Below are 18,003 nucleotides of genomic sequence, written 5' to 3' on the forward strand. Positions count from 1 at the left end.
AAATTCGTCAAGGTGTTGGGTTCATTGTGTATAAATATTGCGTATGTTTCTATAGCATCGGTCGAGTCGTTTTGTTCTTTCATGAAGTAAAAATGAAGTCTTCTACAATATAGTGTTTTTACGAATCTCTCAATACCCAGAACAACATTGTCCTTTGTCATTTCTTTCGATATGTCTCGAGACGTTCCTTTGTTATATCATGACAAGTGCCCCACTAAAGAAAGTAACTGCCCACCATAAGTAAACAACCCCACCAAGACAAGACGCGCCAACCGCGTTTAATCCAACGACAACCTTGCACAAACTCTCAAAGTAAACCCAGATACGGTCTCATCATGGCTTCACATTCGAGATCCGCATCCGCCATGGGCGGTCATGAAAAGACATACTTCGAACAGCAACGCGAAGTCCTCCTTGGCGAGATTGCAGTGGCAAGTAATCTTTCCCTTCACTCAAGCACCAATGCTAATAATCAAGCAGAGCTTCGAGCATGTCCTGGCCAACATCAACAAACTAAACCGATCTCTCGAGGCAGTCACGGCGGTATGAGCAATTGTATACAAGATTTCATGGGTAATTGGGCTAATTAGTGCGTGGTGTAGGTCGGCAACGAATTCTCTTCGGTCGAAGCGCTTTGGTCACAGTTTGAGAACGTCATGGGGAAAGATGATAAGGCGGAGGGCGAAACTGATCAGGCTGATCAGACAGGGAAACATGATGAGACTTTGGAGGGGGATACGACGGTTAAGCATGAGGGTGCTTGATGGAAGGAGGTTGGAGATTTGATACCCCGTGGGAAGAGATATGAATAAATGAATAATACACGAAATACTACAAGTACAAATAGCATCACAAAGACATGTGTTCTGTTGGGTTCTTGAGCTGGCTAGAATTAAGCTACGTTAAGGAGCTACATGTACTTGACACTGGAGTACAGAAAGTCCTTTCTTAAAATATTAATTTGTCTTGGCTATCTAGCTATTTCTTTGGTTCTGGCATCTAGATCTATACAGTTCGCCAGGACAGAAAGTTCGACGACACATCTTCCTAGCTGCGTGGGGCTAACATAAGTCTCTCCTAAAGACTTAGTTCAGAGGTTGCAAAGAGGCCATAAGGCAGTCTAAGTAAGATACAGCAGGTTGATCCAGACACCATTTGTGTCGCACTCTGCGTGGGCGATGCGTCGAAATCTCACGATCGTTCCCATCAGACCCTTGCTAGGCAAAAGCATCGCTTGTATACAATACTCGTAAACGAACAAAATAATAAAAATAACAACTGATAGCTATTCTCCTCAAATGGATGCTGGTGTAGTATGTATAAAGCCCAGGGGGGAAATATAAATCGTGCTAAGGTATAGAACTAATGCTTTTATAATCCTGGCATTCGTTTCTCAAATCGTCATGACTTATTCATGTCTTTCTGGCCCTAGAATAATATAAAAACATGTGCAAAATCGCTCGAAATCCAGTAATGCCATTTGCTCTCAAGAAGTTATTTACCAGCTTCTTCATTCAGATCGATCGTCCAAATAGTATAAGGGTATCTTTCATCATGCTCCAGAAATCCTTTGGGCGTTATTCATAAATCGTTCTTTTTTTTTTTTTTTTTTTTTTTCCTCTGCGGCATTTCGTACCGCTGGTCTCGCCTACCTTTTATATAGGAGGTAGTTCAGAAAAAGATGGCAGTAGGGTCTTCTTCTTCTTCTGCCTCAGGGCCGATATTGCTGTCGCCCTGGGCGCGGCGAGCCACATACTCAGTCGCCCCATATGAGTCGGGGGACTCAGGCTCCGCGAGGTCCAGGCGCTCGATGTCACGGTAGTTGATCTGCTCCTCACGCTCAGTCTGTCTGACGAGCTCCATTGCGTCGACAAGGTTGTCGGCACGTTGATGTCCGAGAGTTTCGGTCAACTGATGGATACTCTCCTCCATGGCGTAGTAGTTGCGTTGAAGGTATCTCAAGCAGATCTTGGCATCGGTGGCCTCCTTGTTGGCCAGGGCAGCACGGCGCTGGACTTCCTGGAGCGCTGCTTCGAACTCGCGACAGACTTTGTGTACGTGACGGATCTGAGCCGCCTTGGATGCATCGATCTCATTCTCCTGTGCCTTCTTCTTCTGAAGGTAAAGGTAAGCCACTCGGTCGGCACGGTCGTGCTCGTCTTCGATTATTTCGTTACGAGCAAGGGAAGAATGCACCTGGGATTGGAGCTCTTCCTTCTTCAGCGTGGCCAAGTTGTAGGATCGAAGCTCTCGGTTCCAAATTTCTCGGGCTTCCTGAGGCTTGGAGCCAAGAATCTTGGGGGCGTTAGGATGGGATAGAGCCGCATCTGTTTCTTCCTGAGAGATGATGTTAGTACCGGGAGCGGCCATCAGATGGAGGCACACTTACCTTCGTGGGATAGTAATCAAGAGCAGAAAGAGTGTCGTCCTCATCCTCTTCTTCGGCAGTGGAAGGGGCATCGTGGGAGAAGTTGATCGTAGGGACGTCCTTTACCAACTCATCTTCATTGTCGTAGGTCTGGTCGAGCCAGGCGCGTACACTAAACGACCCTTGGCGGCCTGTGACAGTTAGCAATGTTAACAAAAGAAGAAGAGATAGAAGTCTTACCGCAGAAGCGATCAGGGCTCTTCTCTCGAACTTTCTGGAGAGACTTGAAAAAGGCAGAGTATTCGTCGTTTTGGTGCTCTACCATGGCGGCCTCGGTGAGACGTGCTCCAAGGGGAAGGGGGATATCCTCGTTATACTCCCAGGTAGAAGTAGAGGCAGTGTCATCTGTAAGGGCACCAGTGTTGGGCTCGTGTTCGGCGGGTTGCTCATCATGAGGGCCCTGGTCAGAGACAACGACAGTTGCGTCAGGTGAAGTGACTTCATTGTTGGGGATGGCAGCAGTAGCATCAAGGGCAGTGACTTGCTGGCCGGGAGACTTCTGATCGGAGGGCTCTTCGATAGGGGATTCTTGGGTAAGGGGCTCTTGGGTAGGGAGTTCTTGGGCAGATGTCTTGTTGACGTTCACTTCTTGTTGAGTGTCGTCTTGGGAGGGGGCAGTCTTCTCATCAACGACTGTTTCAGGATGAAGAGGCTCGGTCTCATCCTTGTCCTCGGTCTGGATGTCCTGAGGGGGCTGCTCAAGATCCTCAGTCATCTCACGAACCTGGCGCTGCTCAACTGCTTCGCGCTGCTTGGGTTCCCACTCAAGGAACTTGCCATTTCGGTCAATGCCATTACGGTCGTACAGCTCTTTGACTCGCTGGATGCATGCATTATGGCGTTCATAGGCCTACAGGTCAAGGTTAGATGCATGTCTTTGATGATGCATAGAAGCGGATTACTTACTTGATCTTCGGTCTCGACGGCGGGGGTAGTGTGAGCTTCTTCATCGCTCATGATAGTGGAGTCATCTGGGACATTGTCAGTGTGGGTTGGGCAGGTATATATGCTCAACGTACCCTCTTTTGCCTTTGTCTTTGCTTTTTTGCGGACAAGTTTGTGCTTGGGTCGGAGTCTAGGGTTATGGATCTTGTCATCGTCAAAGTCTAGTCAGGTTAGCAAGCACTCGACAAACAGTGTAGAAACAGGATTGCAGCAGCAACTTACCTTGCATAGACTCGCTATCGGAGATTGGTCGTGCCCAGGTTGGGCGCTTGGCCGGCATGGGGATCAGGTCTTCAACAGAATTGTCGAAAGCAGATACATTGGTGATGCTTCGACCAAGCCCATTAGAGGGAGGAGGGGTAGAGGCGTCGAGGCTGTCGGGAGGGGTTAGGGGACCGGAAAAGTCTCTGATCAGATTGCCCATGGCGTTGTCTTCTTGAGGAAGGTTCCACTTGAGAATAGGACGACGATCCATAGTTTTTCTATTGAGATGTTGTTAGCATCGTCCATAATAACCAGTTAGAAATGAAGAGGATGAAAACTTACTTGTAACCAGAAGGTTCCATTCGGGGCTCGAGTCGAGGCTTGGTAGACTTCTTAGATGATGAACTCTTTCCAAGTCTGACAACTTTTTCCATGAAGGAGAAGATAGAGGAAGTGATGCTGGAAGCCTTCTTGCGGGACTCTCGAGAGGAGGGGATGTCAAAGCTGACGGTCTTGGGGTTGCGGGCATTAAGAGAAGTAGATGTCTGGTTCTGTGCATTGTTGACGCGAACTTCCTCTTCGTCGTTGAAGGTAGCCTGTCGGATGATAACAGTGCATGTGGTAGGAATAGAAGCGTTATCCGCATCTTGGGAAGCGCGTTCGTTAGAGTTCTGGGGGGTGACAGTGATAGTCTTGGGGTCTTGCTCGCTTTCCTGAGCAGCCTTCACCAAGGACTTGAGGGCGGAAGACTCTTGATCTTCTTGCTCCTCGCCAATAGTCTCCAGTACATGAGGTACATGAGTGTTGATAGGGGCGGAACGGGTACGCTTGTGAAGCTTGTTACCGGACTTTGTGTCAAACAGAATAGCCCAAGTTGACTTTTCCTGTTGTTTCGGTGTGTTCTTCAGGTTCTCTTTCAGAGCTTTGTTGTCTGTTCAAAGTCAGTCATAGGAACAAGCGAACAAGAGTGTTGGGAGGACTTACTGTGCAACTCGGAATCAGCAGACTTTGTGCTGCGGAAAACGGCTTTAGAATATTTGTCAGTTCATCGTCCTTGTATTTCCCGCTCGCCATTTCGAGGGAGTTGGTCGTGTACTTACTGCGTAGTTCGGCCGTAGCCTTCTGGTAGAGTCTCTGAAATTTGACTTCATTATGGGAAGCTCGAGCTAGGATGCTGTCAGCGAGATACTCTCCAGGCTCGAGGATCTTGCCGTCACCGTTAGACTTACGTGATTGTGTGCGGACATAGATGTCATCGTCGCTGCGGTTCTTTGCGAGGAAGCTTGCGATCCATTTGCTGCTGCCAAGAGCGGCCGGGAGCGAAGATGATCCCTGCATCGTTGCGATTCGCTTCCAAAAGCTTGAGCGATAAGTAGATAGCAAGAAGTGGTAATAGCAAGATGATAGAGCTTGATATCGGTAAAGAGTTGTGGTATGAAAAGTTGTGTAGAGAGCAGATGATAATGAGGATGTGTTGTGGGAAGAGAGTAAAGGATGAGATGAAAAACAGAAGAGGCCAAAACAATAGAAAAATAATAAACCAGCGGCAACAAGTGAATGCAATTGTTGCACTGGTAACTGAGAAGCTGGCAGCTCTGTGGCAGCTGTTGACGGCCGTTGACAGTCGTTGGCACTGCCAGGGCAGCATGAGAATAGGAGTTGGCACTGGTATGGCACTGGCAGTGCCATGGCAGTCTGAGTACCGATACTTACAGCAATGCCATTCTCCTTCACATAATGGGCATAATGAGTGAATGAATTGTGCGTTTAGTTAGTCTTATTAATAATAGTGCAATACATAATACGAGCGACTGCTCGTGGCCGTAGACTCCTTTTCCCTAACCTCGCAATACACTAAGCAGTAATTGGTCCATAGTAGCTAACCGACAAAACCGACCGCGCCGAAATATTATTTACATACCCGTATCATGCAATGATAGCCATGCTCTATTTCTTCGCCTTGGCCTTGGTAGTCGTAGCCTTAGCCTTAGACCGTCCTCGCTTAGGCTTCTCCTCTTCATCATCATCGTCAGCCGCGGCAGCAGCCTTAGTTGTTTTCTTGGTAGCCTTCTTTGCTTTCGGCTTCTTGATGTACTTGTCCTTCTTGAAATCGATCTCGTCATCATTCTCGTCGGCTTCAGGGGCATCAAGAACTTCAGCGTCATCGTCTTCGACGGCCTCCTCCAGGTCAGGGACCTCCTTGGGCTGAGCCTTGGGGGCAGTAACGTTGCTGGCCTTCATGAAAGGAACAGGGTGGCTCATTGCGTTGTATCTGCGTGAATGGTCAGCTGGATGCTAAAAAGAAATGGGAAAACGGTTTACTTACGTTCTGGTGAAGGCAGCCTTGGTCTTTGTTTCAATCTTCACGTTCTCCCCGTCCATTACCCCAACGCCGAGTTCTTGAACAACGTCAAAATCTTCTCGAGTCAAGAAGTAGCTGTCCATCAGATCAATAACTGGTCCTACAGCTTCGTTGTTTTGGCTCTGGAGTCGTCCGACAAGCTGTGACCAGAGAATAGGCAGATACTGCTGGCGAATCTCGTTATGATCACCAGAAGATCTGAGACGCATGTGAGAATGAACTTCTCGAAGCGATCTGCCGAGTCTTCCGTACTTGCTGTTGTTGCCGAGCCAGGATGTAAAGTTCGAGCCCAACAGTTGGCCCGAAATAAAGCTGGCTGGGCGAACCGTACTGAACACGGCATGTGTGGGCATGAGGCTCCATTGCTGTTGAGGTCCGTGGATCATGCGATCCACCAAATCACCATCACTGATACTCTCTGCCGCATTGTCGAACAGTTCAAGGGCCTTGAGGTTGTACTCACGTTGGCTGTGTCCTTTGCCGCTGATAGCCATGGGTTTTGTTCGGAGATAGTTCTCTTGGATCATGAGATAACTGAATTCATGGTCGTTGAAGTAAAGTTCAATCTTGTCATTCAGCGTCGCCTTGCTCGCAGGAGCGAAAAGACCACCAGCCAGCATCTTCTGGCAGATATCCCAAGGCTTGAGGATAACATGTTTCTCCCAGGCCTTCGACATGGCCTTGCTCTTGTCAAAGTCCATGCTCGTCTGATCCAACTTTGCTGTAGAAATCATGTTGATGATTTGTCGAATGTCCTTGTTGCTTCCTTCGATAAGAGCGTCCACTACGGAAGGTGGGAGTTTGAGGCCTTCTCTATGGCAAATTGTCATGATGCGGGATCGGACCTGGTCCACAGTGGGACGGTTGAATCGGAGGTCGAATGTGACATGATCAAAGGGCTTCATCTTGGGCAGCTTTCGTTCGTTACAGATGAGGATCAGAGGAATCTCTGTCTTCTTGCAGAACTTCGCTAGAGCGCCGACACCACCACGATCACCCGCAGACATACCATCAACTTCGTCCATAATTAGAACAATTTTCTTCTTGGTGGCATCGATATCCTTGCCGTCACCAGCAAAATATCCGAGAAGTGAAGTGTTGTTCATGACATCACTCACTCCATTCTCAACGAGCTTCTTGCTTCGAGAATCACTGGCGTTACTCTCCAAAACATCGTACCCCTCCAGTGTCGCTGCTAGGTGGGCAGCAGTTGTCTTGCCAATGCCAGGAGGACCAGAGATGATGATAGCACGCTCACCACCCATTCCATCGGCGCCTCGTCGCTGGAAGTTGTATTTCTTGTTCTTGGGCCAGTTTCTAAGCCACGACTGGATCTTTTCAACCTGGGATTTGTTGCCACAGATATGGCTGAGCTGTGTTGGTGCATACTTGGACGTCAGCAGCTGCACAGGGGGTGCTGCCGGAGCTCTGGCAGGCGCTCCTCCAGCGGCGGCAGCCTTCTTGGCAGCCTTTGCAGCCTCGGCCTTGCGGGCTTTCTCTTCGGCCTCCATTTCGGCAGCTTGCTTCTTCACTTTGTCTTCTTCGGCCTTTTTCTTCTCTTGGGCCTTCTGAGCCCCTATGCCACCTCCTCCAAATGCAGGAAGCTTGCGAATCAAGTCGAAAAGTCCGTTCTCATCAATTGTCTTGATGCCGTGAGACTGAATTTTTGCCAGCTTGCTTGGACCAGCGTCCTCTCCAAGGACCACAAAACTTGTCTTGCTGCTTGGCTGGCCGACAACTTTACCACCGTATCTCTTGACAAGAGCTTGCCCGTCGTCACGGCTGATAAGTTGCAAGACGCCTGTGAAGACAAAACTGAGGCCAGAGAGACACTCTTCCTCGCCCTCCGGAAGCTCGACTGAGCCAGATGCTGGCTGAGCAGATGCATTACCGCCCCCGAAGGCTTTCTTTTTCCAGTCGAACTTGTTATTAGGATCCTTTGGCGGTGGCGTAGGAGCTCGAACAGTAGCAACACTATCAAGAATATTCTTGATCTCGTCGTCTTCTGGCTCATCAGCCTTCTTCGCCCGCGGAGCTCGAGGTTTGGCTGGGGCTTTCGGTTTGGCAGTGGCCTTCTTCTTCGGTGGGGCCTCCTCTTCAGACTCCTCCGAATCTTCAGCAGGAGACTTTCTTTTCTTGCCAGCAAGAGCAGGCTTCACGTCCTCGTCAGAATCTTCCTCCTTAACAGCCCGGCGACCTCTGCTAGCTATGCGCTTGGGTTGAGGGAGGACCTCTTCGTCGGACTCATCCTCCTCGTAGTCGTCGTTCTTACGCTTGCTTCGGCCTTTGGCGTCAGCGGCATAGATGTCGCCATTATCTTCATCCCCATCGTCCATATATGCATCAGAATCTTCGTCGGCCGCATTATGTGAGCGAGAGGTCGTGGTTTTTCGTGTAGCAGCGGTTTTGCCGTTCTTCGCTGGTGCTGGGGGCTTCGGGGCTGCAGCCTTTTTTCGGGGAGTTGATCGAACAGGGACTTCTGTTTTAGCTGCAGGCTTTTTAGGTGTTGCCGAAGTTGTAGATTTGTTGGCTTTGTCCGAAGCGAAATAGTCGTCGGCGGATATGGACACGCCCTTAGGCTCTTCGTCCCTTTGAAAAGTTAGACAAGAATCAATTGATAGCATTCAAGGCTAAGACAAACTTGATTTTTCTCTTGGGGGCTGGCTTAGCTGCCGTTTTCTTGACTCTATTTCGATGTTAGTGCATGTTGAACCAATACTAGAAGAGAAAACATACTCTACCACCTCTTCATCTTCATCTTCGCTGTCTTCAACAACTTTTCTTCCCTCTATACAGCTGTCAGTATACTTAGAAACTCAAACAAGTCATAATTCGACTAACTTGTTGCACGCTTGCTCTTGGCCAGCTCCTCAGACTTTCTAGGAGCAGGTTTGGGGGCACTACCACCCTTTGGCCCAAAGAAAGAGCGAATGTCGGAAGGCATTTTTTTTGTCGTGATAATGGTTACCTCAATGCTGATCAAGGAAGACCATCAACACTTTTTTATGCCTTTCGCTGATGTTGCCTGGGTGAGAAGTGGTTGCGTGAATCCTAGGCAATCAGGAGCAGCCTAGAACTTCGAGTCTACCTAGTGACGTGCACGTTTAGCTCCTTCCCAGACGCGAAGCTGACGCGCAGTGCGTGACTACCAGCTAAAGTGGAAAGCGGTTCGCAGATGTGGGGGCCTTGCATCTAAGGCTGCCACAACAGCCCACCTTCGGCATCGGGGAAGATTTTCTAGAGCTCCGTTGTTCGAGGCAGCTTCAAGTCAACCCCGATCGCCGAGATGAAGCCCACCAGCACGTCGGCATTGCTCAATGCTTTCCAGGGCTTGAGGTTATGTACCTCTTCGCCTTTGAGACAACTTCGTGCGCCCCTCCAGCAAACGTCCAAGACGCTGGATGCAACCCGACGACTCCAAAATGTCCGAGCCTTTTCGACGACCTCACCAATGCTGGGCAGCTGGTTGGAACCGAATCTGAATCGAAAGAAGAAGATGGCCAAGGGTCGACCGCGTGTTGCAACGGGTGGTTCTACCAAGGGTACAACAGTGCTGTTTGGCGAATGGGGTCTCCGAATGACGGATCACCACCGAAGAATCAGCGCAAAGCATCTAAAGATGGCCGAGGACACCATCAAAGTGCGACTTCGAGGACAAAAATACCGGCTGTATAAGCGAAAGAACTGTAACGTCGGTGTTTACGTCAGCGGTAATGATGTAAGGAAAGCTTCTAGTTCAAGGCAGGACATTTTCTCATGATTTTGCAGATGCGTATGGGTAAGGGTAAGGGTTCTTTTGACCATTGGGCCACCCGAATTTCTGTTAGCCAAATTTTGTTCGAGATCAGAGGAAAACTTCACGAGCAGGTTGTGAGGGATGCCTTCCGCTTGGCTGGAAACAAGCTGCCTGGTAAATAGCCTGCAACCTTGTATGAGGAACCTAACTAATAATTGCCAGGCCAGTGGGAATTTGTCAAGAGGGGAGATGCTCCAATGGTAGGAATCACCAAGTTGGATGGCGTTACGCTGGAAGAGTTGAAGAGACCTCGACGACACATTGCTCCCGTAGAGCTCCTGGAGGCTTCCACGAACACAACAGAGACACTTGTTGGAAGCACATCTGAGGCTTCCCGCAACCCTTAGAGGGCCAAAATGATGAAATGAACGCCTTGTATATATAGAGGTGTAGAACTACGGCTATTACTTGTACGAATACCATTCAGGATCTTTTAATCGACTTGCAACTAGATAAGCAACTCGATGAGACAAAGTGCATATCTAACAAACTAGTAGAATACGGCATTGTACGTGGATTCAAGGTCATTGCCACCAACGTTGTAACGAGGGAATAAGCAATTAATTATATGGAGCTCGAACATAAGTAGTTCTCAATCGCACGTCGTTGCCTGCTGAACGGTATCCTGGTCAAGACTGTGCACGGACCATATTCAATTCCAAACTATCGTCCACTTTACGCGACAACGCGTCTTCCCGCAACTTCCAAAAAGCTGTCTTTGCACAATTCTCACCAACACATCAAACAGCTTCCAAAATGGCGCTCATTGTTGATAAGCACCGACCTCGATCACTCGATGCCCTCACATATCACGATGAGCTATCAGAGCGACTTCGTTCTCTTGTAAGTAAACAAGTCTGCACTGCCTAAAAGGGGAATATCGCTAACTAGTGTGCTCTTCAGGCTCAGAACGGTGACTTTCCCCATTTGCTTGTGTACGGCCCTTCAGGTGCTGGCAAGAAGACACGAATCGTCGCTACGCTGAAGGAGCTCTACGGACCCGGTGTGGAGAAGATCAAGATCGATGCACGAGTATTCCAGACAAGCAGCAACCGAAAGCTCGAGTTCAACATTGTTGCCTCCATTTACCATCTCGAGATCACACCATCTGATGTTGGAAACTATGACAGAGTTGTCGTTCAGGACCTTCTAAAGGAGGTAGCCCAAACACAGCAGGTGGATCAGTCAGCCAAGCAGAAGTTCAAGGTCGTGGTCATCAACGAAGCAGACCACCTCACAAGGGACGCCCAAGCAGCTTTGCGACGAACGATGGAGAAGTACTCGCCCAATCTTCGACTGATCCTCTTGGCAAATTCGACTGCCAATATTATTGCTCCGATTCGTTCAAGAACTCTATTGGTCAGAGTGGCGGCCCCTACTCACGAGGAAATATGCAACGTGCTAGCCGTGTCAGCTAAGAAGGAGGGCTGGCCCGTTGTCCCAGGCTTGTACCAGCGAATAGCAGAGGAAAGCGGGCGAAACCTACGACGAGCCTTGCTCATGTATGAAGCCGTCCATGCACAGAAGTAAGTTCACCCAGATTAGTATTGAAAGCATGAGCTGACCCAGAACAGTGAGAAGGTCACAGACCACACACCTATTCCGCCCGCCGATTGGGAAGCCCTCATCGGCCAGATCGCACAGGATATTTATGCGGAACACACACCAGCCAGGATCCTGGAAGTGCGGTCGAAGCTCTACGATTTGTTGACACACTGCATCCCTCCAACTACCATTCTCAAGACTTTGGCGTTCAAGCTGATTGCTCTTGTCGATGACGGACTGAAGGGTGAGGTGATTCAATGGGCGGCCTTTTACGAACATCGTGTGAAGACAGGTACAAAGGTCATCTTCCACCTAGAGGCCTTTGTGGCCAAGTTCATGAGGATTGTCGAGATGTATTTGATGAGCATGGATATGTAATTACTCTAGAGTGTGTTTGGCGTTTAAGGAGGTTCATGTTGCACACACTTACAGGAGTTGCCGGAGATGTACTCTATTAATTCAATCGTACAAAAGGTCTACTTTTGACCATCATGATTTACTACATCGTCCTAGACCAAATATTGTTCGTTTTCAACATATCATGCGACATATATACACTAGACAGACGCACTTTGACGACACCTTGGTTCCCAGTCATTGATGCCAAGAATCTTGCTCTATTCGTTCGGTTTTAAGTCAATTTCTTCCATACCTACCTATCAATAATACGCCGTGAAGCCCCAGAATTTGACATTGGAGTCAGGAATGAAAGTGTGGGCCGAGTATGTGGAACCAGAACCGTATCGAGAGACCGGTACCTGGCTAAAAGCGCCTGGAGAAATGGATGCAATTTCATTGGGTGTTGGTAACTGATTTCCGTCTTGAACAGTGTCACAAATCCTCCTCGGGTTTGTGTAATATGTGCGCAGGCCAAGCATGATATTTATCAACAGTAACATTAAGAAGGAATCGATCGATGGCCTTATATGTTCGAACTCACTCGACTTTGGCTAAAGTTAGAAGCTTGCCTCTACGGTATTAAGATTGTTATTCCTTATCTTGTCATCCGTCATCTGAGGATAGAGAGTCAGAGGTAGCATTAGTAGTAAGTTGACTAGACTGGTGTAGGTTCTATAGTGAGATATCAGCTGTAACCAGCATCTTCATGAAGCCAGAGATCTCGTATAGGTTCTAAGCATAGCCGCTTCATGGATCATTGTATATATTTAGCAACAGACTATTGTGAGAATGCCACACATCAGAGTCTTGTAGGGTAACTTGCTTGCAGATTGAGTTTGAGTCTAGTTTCAGAAACTGACCTACCTTTGCCCGAGTTTGTTCGGATGGTTGACTATGTGATAGATAACAGAGGAATAGCCTCGGGAAACTGTTAATAAGGCCTACCGGCTGGGTGAGAGGAGGAACCAGATTTGAGATCCGCAAATAGGGAGTTAATTAGGTTCGAGGCGAAGTATAATGTGCGAAACACTGCATACCTAGACAAAGATAAAGCAGCTACTGCGAACGGACAAGTTCCATTCATTGGATCTCGGTCGAGTACCGAATGGCGGCCAAGCGGCAGTGTGTTAGATACAAGCGTGGCTTGAGAAGCATTTGGAGCCACAGCCATATTCCTGGTCAGTGGCTTCGGTTATTGAAGAAATGTCTTTCTAGCCGACCGTTGGGGCACAGATCAATACCTTATGCAACAGGGATAGACTCTGGGGCACAGGCTACAAGTTGAGAATTGACGTGGGGGAAGATGATCATAGAGGTGATCTCGCGGGAAGCTAGCGGCGTAGCGGAGGAGTCGCAACACTAGTGATTCGAGGGACATTGAAGTTTTCTAAAACTAAATAGAATGAAAGAATGAATAACAGCCGTTGTCTTGAATTCTTAGATGGAGAATTTGGTAGATATTATACATGGTGAGAGACGCTGGTCTGTTATTTGGAATTCAACTTTTGTTGAGGAAATTCAAAAGTTATCGAGACCCTGAAAGCTGGAGGGGCGAGGTCGGGCCTTGTAAACCAATGAAGAAGTCCATATATCAACCCCAAATGCGGGGGACAGGCTGCAGCTGCCATTCTTTAGTACCCATGCAGCCATGAGCTATGACAACAACCATCCCTTCGGTTAACCAGCAAGGTGACTTGGTGGGAGGATATCAGATCAAGTCCAGGTATTCATCTAATGCTGTGGTTTATTATGTGCCATGTATGTCAGCTGAAGATGTTGACTGTGCGTTTTCTGCTCACATTACCAACGGTCAAAACGTTGAACAGATACAACTGTCAGCCGTAGCGACTTCGGCTCGTTATCGACAGGGATAGGCCATGCTGCATTGGCGAGATGTAACACCTCTACCAGTATCCACTATAGCTATTACCGGCCAGGCCTTCCAAAAGCTCCACCCCTTCCATTACGACCATCAATCACATAAGATGTTTTTATCAAATCCATCTTCCCACGTTCGGCCCCGTAGCGGCTCCGTCAACTCAGATGCATAGTACGCGTTGCAGGTAATCAATAGTTCCCGAGTGTTCTCCTTTGCCGAATTGTGTCAGTAAAAACAGTTACAAAACTTCCAGCTGTCTTGAGATTTCGGACAAAAGCTGTAGATGTCCAAAATCCCCAAACACGTCATCTGCTGAGTGTTTTGTTGGCCCATACCCATACTCTCGTTTCTTGGCCAGTTTAATTCAGCCTCTAAGGTTGCTGCGAATAGTTTGATCTTCAGTAAGCAAACAGGAATCGTAGTAAGCATTGGATATGACGCTGAAGCTTTCCCCAGAATTTGGAATTCGTAGTTATTTCTAATTCTTTTAGGTTTGCTCAGGTAGTGATATACTTGAGGGTGTCTATTTTGGCATCCAATAGTTATATTATAGTTTCGCTAGCTACTCCAGCATAAGCACTACATAGCTTGAATTAGATCAGCATTGTAAACGCAATGAGTATGGCCGAAGAAAAAGATTATTCTTAATTTTCCATTTTGTATGTCTGTATGTACCTTGATGTTGTTTAAAGAGATCCGGGGCAGTATCACCATTCGGAGTATTTGGTTCGGAGGTTATACATAAGAGCATTCATCAATACATAAGCCCTCGGGTGGAGGGCTTCGGAAGTGCTCCGATAAGGTCTCTATGGGTAAACGGCAGTCACAGATACTGCTCATTGTATCAAACATATTTCAAAATAATGTCAGAATTAAAGTGTTGCAAATTCGCAATCCCAACAGATACATTGGCAGATTTGCATTGGCGACGTCATATCGCATCTTGTTGTCGAACATGGTTTCTCTTTTCTCACGGACAGATGCCGTGTCTTGTTAACAAATTGGCCACTTTGAATGCCGAGAATCTAATTTGAACATTTCAAGTGACGATCCAAAACCCATCTCGATTGAGTTGCACTCTTGAGTGTGAGTCGCTAGGTCACTACTGGCTATTCGGGACATGGCTCGGGGGAAAGGATCACGGCAAGACCCCCCCCGGTTCGCCGGCCGCAGCTCGGGTTTGCTCCAGTTGGTGCAGGTACCAGTTACCAGAGACAGTAGAAGGAAAGTGACAACGGCCAAGCCTTCCAATGATGATGGACCCATTTGCCATAAAGAAGCTCCCCCCGCCAGACTGGACCTCATCAAACCTCTTGCTCGACCTCAACCTATATCTCTAGCTCTTTCCCCTACTCAAGACTTAACCAAACATATCCTCCTCTCTTTCTCCATTATCTCCAATTTCTTCCACAACTCTAAGCCATTCAATTCGACTGTACGACCTCTGTGCCCTCTCAAACAGCAACACCAGAAGCTGCAAGCACTGCCTTACAAGCAGTTCTGACACGCTCTACGGTTACGCTACCCCGCGTTGATAGACGTCGCATTACAGGCGCAAACGTCCAACGGAAATACAGAAGAAGAAGAAACTTTAAAATAACCACAAACAACTACAAACACAATGGCGACCACTGTCGAGCACTCCCGAGTGCATCATGAGCTCAAGGCTTCAACTCCCGAGTCCATCCCCAAGAGTGCAATTCCTGCCGCTGTTGCCTCTCCCGTTCCTGCTCCCGCAGCCAGTGGAACTACCTCATTGAAGAGTGAAGAAACTCAAGCTGCTGCCAAAGAGACAAAAGGCCCTGTAGTTGCTGAAGCACATCTTGTTGATACATACCGTAAGCTCACGCGACCCGCTTGGCTATACTTGGAATCCATTACTAACATCGCACTTAGACCCTCCCCAGCGCATGTTTGCTAGTATGTCTTTCCACTCTTTTATTCTCTGTTGAGATGGACCTATCCCTCTCAACATCCGAGTCTGGACCCTGACTTGCGGTTCCTTTCTCAATTCATCCCCATCGTGCTACGTTTACATGGATTGTGCTAACCTTGTAATCCGGCAGAACACCCCCACCGGCCCCACCTTGCCAGTAAGTGATCCCGGTATCCGCATCGGAGCCCAGCCGATACTAATCCACTCCGATAGACCTCGAAGAGTATAAGCGACTGTACAAGGAGTCTATCACACAACCCGAAAAGTTTTGGGCTGAGCGCGCACGCGAACTCATCTCCTGGGACCGCGACTTTGAGACTACCCGAAGTGGTTCCCTTTTGAATGCCGACGTTTCCTACTTCAACGAGGGCCGCCTGAACGCCTCATACAACTGTGTCGACCGTCATGCTTTCAAGGACCCCGATCGTGTTGCCATCATTTACGAAGCTGATGAGCCCAGCGAGGGACGTAATGTTACTTATGGCGAGCTCCTCCGAGAGGTCTCTCGAACCGCTTGGGTTCTCAAGCAAATGGGCGTCCGCAAGGGTGATACTGTTGCTATCTACCTGCCCATGATTCCTGAAGCCATCATCGCACTCATGGCCTGTGTTCGTATTGGCGCAGTTCACTCAGTCATCTTTGCTGGTTTCTCCTCGGACTCCCTACGCGACCGTGTTGTCGATGCTGGTTGCAAAGTCGTCATCACAACTGACGAAGGCAAGCGAGGCGGCAAGTTGATTGGCACCAAGAAGATTGTCGATGATGCTCTCAAGCAGTGTCCTGCTGTCGAGAATGTCCTTGTCTATAAGCGTACAGGCTCAGAGATCCCCTGGACCAGTGGTCGTGACTTCTGGTGGCATGAGGAGGTGGAGAAGTGGCCCAACTACTTCCCTCCTGAGCCCGTCGCTTCTGAAGACCCTCTATTCCTTCTCTATACCTCTGGTTCCACTGGTAAGCCCAAGGGTGTTTTGCATACGACAGCCGGATATCTCCTTGGTGCTGCCATGACTGGCAAGTATGTCTTTGATATCCATGAGGGTGATAGATACTTTTGTGGTGGTGATGTCGGCTGGATCACCGGACACACTTATGTCGTTTACGCTCCTCTGATGCTCGGTGTATCTACTGTCGTCTTTGAGGGCACACCCGCCTACCCCAACTTCTCGCGATACTGGGACATCATCGAGAAACACAACGTTACCCAGTTTTACGTCGCTCCCACTGCTCTGAGACTGCTGAAGCGTGCTGGCGATGAGCATGTCCGAGGAAAATTCGCCCATCTTCGGGTACTAGGCTCTGTCGGTGAACCTATCGCTGCCGAGATCTGGAAGTGGTACTTTGAGGTTATTGGAAAGGAGGAGTGCCACATCGTTGATGTAAGTCCTTGATCAGATTGACGAAACGTGATGGATACTAACGCAAGTGCAGACATACTGGCAAACCGAATCCGGCTCTCATGTTATCACCCCCCTGGCTGGAATTACTCCAACCAAGCCCGGCAGTTGCTCGCTGCCTTTCTTCGGTGTCGAGCCCGCCCTTATCGATCCTGTTTCTGGCGAAGAGATTCACGGAAACGATGTCGAGGGTGTCCTGACATTTAAGCAGTCTTGGCCCAGCATGGCTCGTACTGTCTGGGGAGCTCATAACCGGTATAAGGAGACTTACCTTGACGTCTACAAGGGTTACTACTTTACTGGAGATGGCGCTGCCCGTGACCACGAGGGCTTCTACTGGATTCGAGGCCGTGTCGATGATGTTGTCAACGTCAGTGGTCATCGTCTGTCAACTGCTGAGATCGAAGCAGCGTTATTGGAACACCATGCCGTTGCTGACGCAGCCGTCGTCGGTATTTCTGATGAGCTTACCGGTCAGGCTGTCAACGCATTCGTTGATCTCGAGAAAAACGTTGAGGCAACCGATGCTCTGCGCAAGGAACTGATTGTGCAGGTACGCAAGAGCATTGGACCTTTTGCCGCACCCAAGGCCGTATACATTGTGCCGGATATGCCTAAGACGCGAAGTGGCAAGATTATGCGACGAGTGTTGAGAAAGATTGTTGCTGGCGAAGAAGACCAGCTTGGAGATATCACTACTGTAAGTCCCCATGAAGTATTGATGCGAAAGTGGAATTGATGGCTAACACAACTTACAGTTATCCGATCCTTCTGTTGTGGACAAGATCATCAAAGCTGTTCATGATGCCAAGCGCAAATGAGAAATTTATGGATAACAAAATAAGGGACATGATGCATATTATCTAGTGGAGTTATATATACCATTACATATCATGGATACAGTGAAAGTGGGAAAGGGGGCAAGTTTGAGATTGGAACAAACTTTCGCGTGGTGTTTTGGATTTTGACGTCGGGATCAGCCACGACCTGAAAGAGGATGGGTATTGGTGGCTCGGGACCGTTTTATGAGTTTGATTTATGAGCATTACGATTTTGATTGCATCCATACATAGGCTTTGGTTTGAGACAACAATGAAAGTTTAATGACGGTAAAT

General features: G+C 48.4%; 6 protein-coding genes across 6 annotated transcripts; 4 read left to right on the top strand and 2 right to left on the bottom strand.

The window, feature by feature from the left end:
- Positions 1-335: 335 nt before the first annotated feature.
- FSST1_003130 (DASH complex subunit Dad1-domain-containing protein) lies at positions 336-764 on the top strand (the record flags this gene model as incomplete). The annotated part of the gene is made up of 3 exons (XM_083229183.1): positions 336-431; positions 481-543; positions 603-764. 3 exons carry the CDS (start codon positions 336-338, stop codon positions 762-764), a joined length of 321 nt encoding a protein of 106 aa, XP_083086560.1.
- A 907-nt stretch (positions 765-1,671) lies between these two features.
- FSST1_003131 (uncharacterized protein) lies at positions 1,672-4,915 on the bottom strand (the record flags this gene model as incomplete). Its single annotated transcript, XM_083223819.1, has 9 exons — positions 1,672-2,337; positions 2,390-2,559; positions 2,609-3,278; positions 3,335-3,399; positions 3,448-3,534; positions 3,596-3,855; positions 3,920-4,508; positions 4,562-4,603; positions 4,678-4,915. The coding sequence occupies 9 exons, from the start codon at positions 4,913-4,915 to the stop codon at positions 1,672-1,674; spliced, it is 2,787 nt and encodes a 928-aa protein (XP_083086561.1).
- A 609-nt stretch (positions 4,916-5,524) lies between these two features.
- Positions 5,525-8,883, bottom strand: FSST1_003132 (replication factor RFC1 C terminal domain-containing protein; the record flags this gene model as incomplete). Its single annotated transcript, XM_083229184.1, has 5 exons — positions 5,525-5,849; positions 5,904-8,528; positions 8,581-8,625; positions 8,676-8,727; positions 8,781-8,883. The coding sequence occupies 5 exons, from the start codon at positions 8,881-8,883 to the stop codon at positions 5,525-5,527; spliced, it is 3,150 nt and encodes a 1,049-aa protein (XP_083086562.1).
- A 342-nt stretch (positions 8,884-9,225) lies between these two features.
- Positions 9,226-10,082, top strand: FSST1_003133 (mitochondrial 54S ribosomal protein uL16m; the record flags this gene model as incomplete). The annotated part of the gene is made up of 3 exons (XM_083229185.1): positions 9,226-9,657; positions 9,708-9,849; positions 9,898-10,082. The coding sequence occupies 3 exons, from the start codon at positions 9,226-9,228 to the stop codon at positions 10,080-10,082; spliced, it is 759 nt and encodes a 252-aa protein (XP_083086563.1).
- Positions 10,083-10,491: 409 nt separating this feature from the next.
- On the top strand, positions 10,492-11,658 carry FSST1_003134 (replication factor C subunit 5; the record flags this gene model as incomplete). The annotated part of the gene is made up of 3 exons (XM_083229186.1): positions 10,492-10,578; positions 10,639-11,261; positions 11,310-11,658. 3 exons carry the CDS (start codon positions 10,492-10,494, stop codon positions 11,656-11,658), a joined length of 1,059 nt encoding a protein of 352 aa, XP_083086564.1.
- Positions 11,659-15,179: 3,521 nt separating this feature from the next.
- On the top strand, positions 15,180-17,709 carry FSST1_003135 (uncharacterized protein; the record flags this gene model as incomplete). The annotated part of the gene is made up of 6 exons (XM_083229187.1): positions 15,180-15,396; positions 15,455-15,478; positions 15,625-15,651; positions 15,708-16,870; positions 16,923-17,588; positions 17,647-17,709. 6 exons carry the CDS (start codon positions 15,180-15,182, stop codon positions 17,707-17,709), a joined length of 2,160 nt encoding a protein of 719 aa, XP_083086565.1.
- Positions 17,710-18,003: the final 294 nt, after the last annotated feature.

Source organism: Fusarium sambucinum, chromosome I, assembly GCF_050947815.1.
Source record: "Fusarium sambucinum isolate potato_lamoka chromosome I, whole genome shotgun sequence".
NCBI classification, from domain to species: Eukaryota; Fungi; Ascomycota; class Sordariomycetes; order Hypocreales; family Nectriaceae; genus Fusarium; species Fusarium sambucinum.